This window comes from Eptatretus burgeri, chromosome 15, assembly GCF_056783735.1.
Source record: "Eptatretus burgeri isolate ZD-2024b chromosome 15, Ebu_testis_v1, whole genome shotgun sequence".
Taxonomy (NCBI): domain Eukaryota; kingdom Metazoa; phylum Chordata; class Myxini; order Myxiniformes; family Myxinidae; genus Eptatretus; species Eptatretus burgeri.
Window position 1 is genome coordinate 67,783,890 of NC_140975.1, and position 10,664 is coordinate 67,794,553.

The following is a 10,664-nucleotide window of genomic DNA, read 5'->3' on the forward strand; positions in this document are numbered from 1 at the left end:
AAAAAGAACCTTCCCATGTCCTGTTTCTCAACACTACGTGGTGTAAGTAAGGTGTTCTACGAACTCTCTGGTTATAAATGTATTCCAACGGGACAAAGTGCACGTTTGGTACATCGAGTCGAGGTTTGTGGACGGTTCATGCAACCAGGGTGTCTCACTTTTGTTTGCTTTGTGAGTCACAGCCGTTCTGGGTGTGGGAAGGTAAGGGATGGAAGGGTGATACTTGGCTCGATAGAGAGAGGTATTATACCAGTATTGGCAGGAGGTGTGAGGTTATTGTGTGATAGAAAATCTTAACCACAGTTAACGCCGGTCAGCCATTTCCACAACGCATGCAATTTTGTACGGTTGTTATGGTTACAATTATGATGGACAATTGGTTATTGATGTTTTGTCTTGAATGGCAAAAGCTCGAGTTGTGTTGCACTTGCCTTTTTCTCAAACCTTGCCATCTAATCATCGACACCAACTTTGCGCAGGAACTATTCATCACTTGACAACACCATGCTCCAGCTTGCGATGCCACGATAATGAACTTGTGCTTGATCCCATGTAATTTCAAGGCCCCTTGGTTTTGGTTTATTTGTTTTTACTTGGAGCTTGCTTGCCGGACCGCACGTCCTGGACCAAGTGCACAGAGAGTCCTCTCTTTGACATGTAAATGGAACGGGACGGACCGTTGGTTCTATCAAGCACTCGAGTCATTTTGCATTGGGATCTATCTATAAATAGGATATGCATGGTGTCTGCCCAGGGTCGTTTACGAAGATCCCCAGGCCGTGGAAGGCCTAGCCGGAGCTTTGGGGACGCGGCAGCAGAACACTGGTGCAGTAAGTTTTTCAGTGGTTTATTTGATTTTAACTGATTAGAAAATGTAATTGGTTAATTATAGATCTCATTTATTCTTGGCTCCACTTTCACCCATTCCTCGTCCTTCCCATTATCCCCAAAAGGACTATTTTATTCAGCAAGTGATGCTTTTCCTTTTCATGTTTTCCTTTGTTTGCATTATGTTGTTTTTATTTTTATTTGCATCCATCATCCTCCTTTTCACCCATTCCACTCAGATCCCTGTCCAATACCTTTCCTCCAAAGAGGAGATGGAATCGTGGCTCCAAGGAGCCACGGTGAGACGAGAGGTCCCTTCCTTTCCTTCTGCCGTCTGCCTGCAAGCAGACCTGTGTGCTTTTCTTTATTTTCACCTCATTCTCACCTTATTTAATTGGTACTTGTGAGAGCAAAATAACATTGATGCCAATGCCTTTCCTTCCTCGTCGCCTTTCACTCGTCTGTCGTCCATAGGTATAACTTGATGAGTCGTGAGTCATCACAATGTGATGTTGGACGTTTCAATCGGCACCTCCAATTTTGATTCTATTTTGAGGGATCATGGCGACTTCCTTTGGCTTTCGACAACAATCGCTGATAATCTTATTTTTGCACCATTTAATGACCAACTCTTATCTTGTAACCATTGCTGTTCCCACTTTTTGTCTGGATGCTCTATCTCAGTGGTCCCCAACCTTTTGATCCCACGTGCCGCATTCACTACTCCCAAGGATGTTGGGAGCCAGAAAAAAATTGATGCATTTTATTGAGAAACTTGATACTGAGAAACATTTTCAGAGTCAATGAGAAACTTGATGCATTTTAAATTTTAATTAAATGTAATTAATTTTAAATTCTGCCACAAGATGCCGGAAGGTAAAATCAAATTGATTTGATTCCTCCCGCGGTAAGCGGCAGTGGTCGGCAGCGGCATTGTGTAAGGCTTTTCAGGTCACGGCGCCGGCCGGCAGTGGCATTGTGTAAACCCCTTTAAAATTTCCTCATGGAAATGTGTTTTGATTGGAAAGTCTTCGCGGGCCGCAGTGTAGGGCTCTGTGGGCCGCATGCGGCCCGCGGGCCGCGGGTTGGGTGGGGACCAATAGACTTTAAACTGATCTGGATGAAAGATTTGTGGAGGCCAAATCTGCCACACAAGCACGACCCACGGCAGAATCTGCCACACAAACAAGACCCACGGCCGAATCTGCCACACAAACAAGACCCATGGCAGAATCTGCCACACAAGCACGACCCACGGCCGAATCTGCCACACAAGCACGACCCACGGCCGAATCTGCCACACAAGCACGACCCACGGCCGAATCTGCCACACAAGCACGACCCACGGCCGAATCTGCCACACAAACAAGACCCATGGCCGAATCTGTCACACAAACAAGACCCACAGTAGAAGCTGCCACACAAGCAAGACCCACGGCAGAATCTGCCGCACAAGCACGACCCACGGCCGAATCTGCCGCACAATCAAGACCAACAGCAGAAGCTGCCACACAATCAAGACCCACGGCAGAATCTGCACACAATCAAGACCCACAGCAGAAGCTGCCGCACAATCAAGACCCACAGCCGAATCTGCCACACAAGCACGACCCACGGCCGAATCTGCCACACAAGCACGACCCACGGCCGAATCTGCCACACAAGCACGACCCACGGCCGAATCTGCCACACAAACAAGACCCATGGCCGAATCTGTCACACAAACAAGACCCACAGTAGAAGCTGCCACACAAGCAAGACCCACGGCAGAATCTGCCGCACAAGCACGACCCACGGCCGAATCTGCCGCACAATCAAGACCAACAGCAGAAGCTGCCACACAATCAAGACCCACGGCAGAATCTGCACACAATCAAGACCCACAGCAGAAGCTGCCGCACAATCAAGACCCACAGCCGAATCTGCCACACAAGCACGACCCACGGCAGAATCTGCCACACAATCAAGACCCACAGCCGAATCTGCCACACAAGCACGACCCACGGCCGAATCTGCCACACAAACAAGACCCATGGCCGAATCTGTCACACAAACAAGACCCACAGTAGAAGCTGCCACACAAGCAAGACCCACGGCAGAATCTGCCGCACAAGCACGACCCACGGCCGAATCTGCCGCACAAGCACGACCCACGGCCGAATCTGCCACACAAACAAGACCCATGGCCGAATCTGTCACACAAACAAGACCCACAGTAGAAGCTGCCACACAAGCAAGACCCACGGCAGAATCTGCCGCACAAGCACGACCCACGGCCGAATCTGCCGCACAATCAAGACCAACAGCAGAAGCTGCCACACAATCAAGACCCACGGCAGAATCTGCACACAATCAAGACCTACAGCAGAAGCTGCCGCACAATCAAGACCCACAGTCGAATCTGCCACACAAGCACGACCCACGGCAGAATCTGCCACACAAGCACGACCCACGGCAGAATCTGCACGCAATCAAGACCCACAGCCGAATCTGCCACACAAACAAGACCCACAGTAGAAGCTGCCACACAAGCACGACCGACGGCCGAATCTGCCACACAATCAAGACCCACAAATGCGTTTTTTTGGCAAAAGGACATATTTGAGGGGTTTATGCAATTTGCTATTTAAGCAACGATCCCATCACGAATATGTGTAATAAATGAAGTCCCAGGTTTGAGTACATTATACTTCCTAAATTATTTGCTCTTACAAGTACAGTTCAAAGCTTATTGTTTGTATTTTCATGGAACTGTGTGTCGTGCATTTCGCTGTTTGATAACTTCCTCATCAATCATTGTCTTCAAGCTATCCAAGGAGCCTCGATGACTAAAATGTAAATCAACTAACCACCTGCTTTTCATCCCTCACCACGAAACCGTGCACCTGCGTTTATCACGAGGGGAATTCTCTGAACACGGCATCGCACATCTCTCAGTCTTTGGCGGTCGTTTGTATGGGTGTCAAATTTGAGAGTAAATGTGATTTATTTGTGCCTTATGTTTGTGTTTTTTTATTATTATTGCAGAGAGAGGAAGATGGTTCAGTTGGAACAGGCACCATCGATGGTGAGTGATGTATTTTTGTGTTTAAAAGTTTACTTTTAACTGAAAAGTGGTTAAAGTTATGATGCCATCACTTTACCAGCAGTCTGTGAAACCCATTTTGGAGAAATCACGAATTGCCTTTATTAAGATTTCAGGGAAGGTTCACTCCTTGCCTGGTATTACACAGATATTAAAAAAACAAATAAATGAGAAACTTTTGATTAAATGTGGCATCAGGAGGAATTCTCTCTCAAATGGTTTCCTTTGTAACTTCCACCTTGGAGGATAAATCAAACTCGTAGCGCGCATCAAATTGACAAGTACAGCACAGTGTTGAAACTTCAATCGACAGCAGCTGAGGTTGTTGAACCTTAATCTGGCTCCTCTTGAGCTGCTAAAATGTTTTTGTAGAAGTGAACTTGAGTGCAAGGGAATACGCTGGGAATGCTGTGCATGTCAGCTTCGCACGGCCAGTGAGCGGACGCACTTACCGTGCTTTGTGCTTTTATATTGTTACGGTGCATCAGTTGGTCAGGATAACTCCAGTCTGAACTCGGTGAGTCGCGAAGCGACCACATCCATCCCCCACCACAGAGATTCCCGGCAGGGTCCCCGTGCCCAAAGTCACTTTACCTTAACAATTGGAATCTTTGGGCTGGGTGAGGGGCTTTCCTGGACTGACACGGGACAGGTCTTGTTATCTGGCCAGGCTACCAGAGTCCCGCATCGCCGGTCTTATCTAAGCAGTTTGGAACCGCGCTAATCGCTATCTCAAACAGATTCCCTTTGAGCCACCATATGGTACAGTCGTTAGCAAGCAGACTCGGTCAAAGACCAAGTTGAGTTTGACGAGTATATTTGTGTGTGCCGAGAAGCACGTATTCACAAAACAGCAATCGCTTATAATAAATCCCAATATATTAGCCCCTAATCAAATACGTGCCCTACGGAACAGATTATCGACGGTACGCAGGTCCTTCATTAAACTTTGTCCTTGGGCCTCAGATACACACGACTGCAGATGAGGCATTGCGACAGGACAGCAGCAAGTCGAACAGCGCTCGCTCAATGCGAGTTCGCCAGCTCAAACCTGTTCATAGTTGGAATTAACAGCGGCAAATATCTGGCCCAGCGATCGACCCTCCATGCACAAGGAGGAGGAAGTGCTCTGGTTGGAGGGGGCATGACATCAAGCAGGGCAAGGCAGGGCTTGGCTTCTCTCTCAGCACTTCGAGTACAGCCAGCTGCGACTGGCACACGAAGCTTTCCATGTAGCTCTCTTGGGCGTCTCCTGCCTCCCCCCCCACCCCCCACTGTGCACACCTTTATCCCCTCTGTCCCCCACTTCAGACCGTGGTGCACTTCGCCCCTCCTCGCTTGCTTGCTATTGGTTGATGGTCCAATCCAAAGGCGGGGCAAGTCTCGCAGGACCCCTGACCTGGCCGAACCAATGATGTCAGAGGCTCTGCGAGTCGAGACCTGTCCTTTTGCCTAAACTTTCGCCTGATGGCCTAATATGGACCCCTTTCGACTCGCATTTAACACCAAACATAAAATTACTTTTCTCTTGCACTAACCACTCAATATGGGACTAACTACGCTATAAATAAACATTTTATTTACCCCTAGCAGCCATAACTACAACGCTATATTCCATAACTCCAAAACCCCATCTCGGTTTCCAGTTCCAATGCCAAGGATAAAGTAATAACTGTACAGTCCTGTCAAAATTGCAGTCTGTCAAGATTCACCACCATTCAGGCTGTCCCAGAGGTTCCATCCTTCCATCCTCTACCCTCTATCATCACCGTTCTGTGCACAGGAACGACCTTGTTTTTAAGTTCCCATTAAATTTTTCATCAATTATAACAGCCTAAGATGTTCAGGTGTTCATTTTAATTGTCCCTTTCTCTGCCATTCGGCTGGATAAGCTCGATGCGGTGTCAATGGGTCGAGTTCGGCAAATCGGGAGGACGTTGGGGGCAAAAAGCAGAAGTGAGAACGTGATCCGAGGAAAACGATGAACAGCATAATTATGCCGTTACAGCAATACCCCAGTTTACATCTCCCCTTTTAACGTCGTTTCGCAAATGTGTCTTCACGTACTTATTGATACCGCGGCCCGATTTGCATCACCTTTACTCACACTCGCGTCGATTTAAAAGCCGTAACCTTTTATTCTCGAGCGTTTCCAGAATTTACAAGACTGATAAAAGACCCCAGAGTACATCACTAAAGTCCCAAAAAGGGATGGCCAGACGGAGGCCCGAGTAGGAATATATGCTCTCATGTTGCACCGAGCGAAAGACTTACCCGATGGAGAAATCCCACCAGTTTACCGTCATCGAAAATGCCGCAAAACCTTCACGATGAAAAGACTTTTGTTAATGCTGTCAGCACAAAACAGGAAATGACAGATGAGTCTGAAAACGATACCAGTTCCAGGAAATAATCTCGGCAAGGATCGAGCTTGCCATCTCGAGTTTGAGGCAGAATGTCATCTTTTGTCAGAAAGCAAAGAAGTTTCTTCATCGACAGAAAACAAGAGAATCACTTGTACAATACCGGGAGCTGTGAGCCAGCATCAGAAATGCAGCTTTGAAGAACATGGATATAGCGGATCGCTCACTCTGTCAGCAGAGACGTCGTAGCAGCATCTGGGCACTATCATCGGTTGTGCTACAGATCCAACATGAGGCAGGAAAAGGCTGCTGGCAGTGCGACGCGTGATGAAGACCACGATTGATGAAGCTCAGTATATGAGTGCTCCAAGTCACTTGCACGATGAGGAGCTCTTATTTATCATGTTTGAGCTTTTCACCAATCCCTAGGTGAAAGTGATGGCTGATCTCACACTGAAACTGGTTCCAATCGATGAACTCTCTTGTCATTGAACAGGTAAAGGACTCCTTTAAGGATCACCTCCACCAAAGGCTAGAAAGTGAGTTTGGTGAAGCTCTGGACGTCTTTGCCAATGAGAAAGGGAAACTTCTTCTCTAACCTGACAACTTGTCCATAAATGAACTTGCCACGGTCTACCAGAGCTGCAGACCCTGAAATCTCTCTGCAGAAGGTGTTATAGCAAAGGCAGCCCTTCAGGTGAGAGCAGACGTGAGCAAGTTCCCCCCAGGCCTGGCCACCACTCGTAGTGGAAGCAGAGAGAGGAGAGTAGACCCATCATCCCAGAGTCTGTCAACCTCTTTCTATATTTGCTGACAGGTACCAAGGACAATGGCCGTGCATCCCAAAGAGTTCAACGACTTGTAAGCTCATTTGGTCACGACTTGATATACAATATGCTATCGCTCATGGCAAGACAAAGCCACCCAAACACATCATTCTGCCATTTGCAGTAAAGTCTCTGGGAATTTAGAGCGTCGTCTTCTTCTTCCTGGTCTTCTTGCGTATGGCAGTTTGGCTGCCGGGTAGCTATCAAGTTGTTGGCGCATGACTATGCCGCTGATGCTGTGCGCCTATACCAGTACACTGGTACTCATTTCGCCAACCTCAGAAAAATGACAGGCTGAGTCAAACCCACCTGGTGTTAATTCAGTGGCAAACAGGACTTTAACTCAGGACCCTAAGATCCTAAGCCAGCCACCCTAACCACTATACCAACACCAAGCTTATTTAGAGCTCATACAGACCCTCCACCGGTCTGTGTCTGCAGAAGCTCTCAGCGTTGAAATATGATGTTGCCTTTCAAGCAAACACCCATCCTGGAGTTTTCACTACCCTCGCCTGGGACAACATTGACTGACTTGAGCAGACCAGCAGTGGTGAGGGGACATCCCACAGAGTCAACGGAATTTCTATCCAAGTCAAGGCAGTTGATGTATAACCAGCTGAAACCTTACCCTCCTGTTGGCAAGACAAAGGACAGGTGCATCAGTACTTCACCACCGATGCTATCCACATCCAATGTTAGGAAAAGAGAGGGGCCACCCGAAACTGAAGGTGTAGACGACGACGACTCTGCCATTGTCTTGCCTGTGATGTGGAACATCCTCCTCTGGGATATGGCCCACATATCGGAGGAAGAAGACAATCGATCATCAGCTGGACTGGCTTCCATATCCTGACTCGAGGTGACGTCACTGTCCTTGAGCAGGGCAACATTGGCTATGTACCCACCGTCAATGCTCCTGCAACACAATTGTCAACTGTCTTCAAAGTGCCGAATCACTCGCTCACCATAACGTAATGATTAGAGCTGTCCAATGTCCCAATGTCGTATGTGTCTTTCACCAGGCACTGCCAAGATAATATGGAACCATTCGGAGAACTAAATGTCTCCTGGGGTGGGTACATGAAACAGCTGATTACCATTGCCGAGAGGTAACTTAGTCGTGGTAATCATACCAAAATATATATATTCCATAGACACAGACTAATTAAAAAATAGCATACTTCGACTTTGCCCCTCCCCCCCCCCCGAGATGGTCCCAAGAAGTGAAATTTCTGGTCCTGACTCGTTGATTAGAAGCGTTGTGAAAGTGTTACCTAAGAAATGAAACGACGTGTTGTTCGTCGCATGGATGCTGGCGAACGTGCTGTTGATGTTGCCGGGTTATTAAGTTTACCTCCGATTGCGGTGCGTACCATCTATAAAAATGCTGACGTTCATTAAAGAGGAATGAAGAAGAAGAAGAAGAGATATCGCCAACTTCGACAGCTGTCGGAGGAGGTTTATTTTTATTTAAATATGTCTGGTAATTGTTCTTGTTAGCCGCGTCTCGCGTAGCGAACGCTGGCTTTTAGAGAGCTCCGCGTTGTTGTTGTTGTTCTTATTCTTCTTCTTCTTGTGAAGACAAAACCTTTTATATTCGGACTCGGCTTTTTTTTATACAGGATCCGGATCTCCTTAAATACTAAACACCTCTACACATCCTCGCATTGACGGTGCCTTTTGAGAGCGTCTATCATGAACTTTTAAATATATTCGGACATTTGCTTTAAAGTTTCGAAAAGTTCACGTTACTATTTAAAGATTATTCCATTTACCGTATTGTAATTTCGTAAATACACGATTTTCTCGTCGTGAACAAGGAGCCTCCATGACGGGTCTCGCTATTGGCTCCATCAAGGCACGTGACGAAATATCGGAAGTTGTTGTTGTTATTGCCTTTAGGACTCGGCTCTTGGACACGTTTGTCCTTGCTTTATTTATATGTGCAGGTAGCGGACAAAATATTGGAAACACCAATGTGAAGTCATTTCATAGGCATCGGCCACCACCTGCGGCCAGTATGCGCCGCGGCAAAGAGTCCACCAGCGTCGGGAATTCTGCAGGAGAGATGCGGCACCATTCTTCCACGAGAGAGGCAATCAACTCACACCTGTTTGATGGAGATGGAAGCGCTATCTCAGGCGTCATTCCCAAACTTCCCATGAATGCTCGATTGGGTTCAGATCTGGTCATTGAGGAGGCGATGACGTATGGATGACATTGGTGTCATGCTCATCAGGCCATTGGATGACCGCATGGGCTCTGTGGATCGGGATAGTGGGGGATCCCCTCTTGTAGCCATGTGAGCCGTAATTTTAGGCAACCAGGCCTGTGCAGCATTTTTAATTGCTTAACACATGGGCCACACCTGTGTGTAAGCTGTTTCTTGGTGTTCCTCATTACCTCCACCACCGAAGGTGAGGGACGTTATGGTTTCACCCTTCTGTCTGTGTACAGGATATCTAAAAAAGTTGTGGACGGATCCGGATTAAATTTTGTGGACAGGTTGGGTGTGTGACAAGGACGAACTGATTATATACTTTGGTGAAGATCCGGATCCGGAGACGAGAATTATAAAATTTTTAAAGTGATTCTTCACCGTTGAGAGATCGGGCCAAAAATGATATATAGCACGATATCTCAAAAATGTAATGGGCCCGATATGTTCTCGTGGATCAGGCATTACGTGTTGAGGTATGCGCTCTCCCAAGTGCTCTTCTGGTTTACCCATGTTTCCATTTTTTTTGTCCACAACCTGTATGTGTATTTGAATATAATTATCATAAGGAAAAAAAGGGTTATGTCAGGTGAAAAGTGTTGCATAATACCTGAAGTGATGACGTGAGGGACGCATTCCCCGCTTATTCCATTAATTTTTATGAGAAAAATAGCTATAATTTTCATCGTTTCTTCAGGAACACATTCCCGACATAACCCGGGGTCTGACTGTACCTTGTGGTGCATCTGTTTTGATCCCAAATGGAGAGATGTTCACCCATTTTGATCCCAAATGGAGAGATGCTCACTCGTTTTGATCCCAAATGGAGAGATGTTCACCCGTTTTGATCCCAAATGGAGAGATGCTCACTCGTTTTGATCCCAAATGGAGAGATGTTCACCCGTTTTGATCCCAAATAGAGAGATGTTCACCCGTTTTGATCCCAAATAGAGAGATGTTCACCCGTTTTGATCCCAAATAGAGAGATGTTCACCCGTTTTGATCCCAAATGGAGAGATGTTCACCCGTTTTGATCTCAAATGGAGAGATGTTCACCCGTTTTGATCCCAAATGGAGAGATGTTCACCCGTTTTTGATCCCAAATCGAGAGATGTTCACCCGTTTTTGATCCCAAATCGAGAGATGTTCACCCGTTTTTGATCCCAAATCGAGAGATGTTCACCCGTTTTTGATCCAAAATGGAGAGATGTTCACCCGTTTTTGATCCCAAATGGAGAGATGTTCACCCGTTTTGATCCCAAATGGAGAGATGTTCACCCATTTTGATCCCAAATGGAGAGATGTTCACCCATTTTGATCCCAAATCGAGAGATGTTCACCCG

General features: G+C 46.8%; 1 protein-coding gene across 3 annotated transcripts in view; it reads left to right on the plus strand.

Moving 5' to 3' along the window:
- LOC147012424 (TOM1-like protein 2) overlaps window positions 1-10,664 on the plus strand; it is a 49,092-nt gene that overhangs the window by 34,921 nt on the left and 3,507 nt on the right. For 2 of the 3 annotated variants that reach the window (XM_085856634.1, XM_085856633.1), the window contains 3 exons: window positions 755-830; window positions 1,068-1,127; window positions 3,856-3,895. In XM_085856634.1, the coding sequence (XP_085712760.1) occupies window positions 755-830; window positions 1,068-1,127; window positions 3,856-3,895 (176 nt within the window). The remainder of the gene's footprint in view (window positions 1-754; window positions 831-1,067; window positions 1,128-3,855; window positions 3,896-10,664) is intronic. The other variant, XM_085856635.1, reaches the window with a different exon arrangement.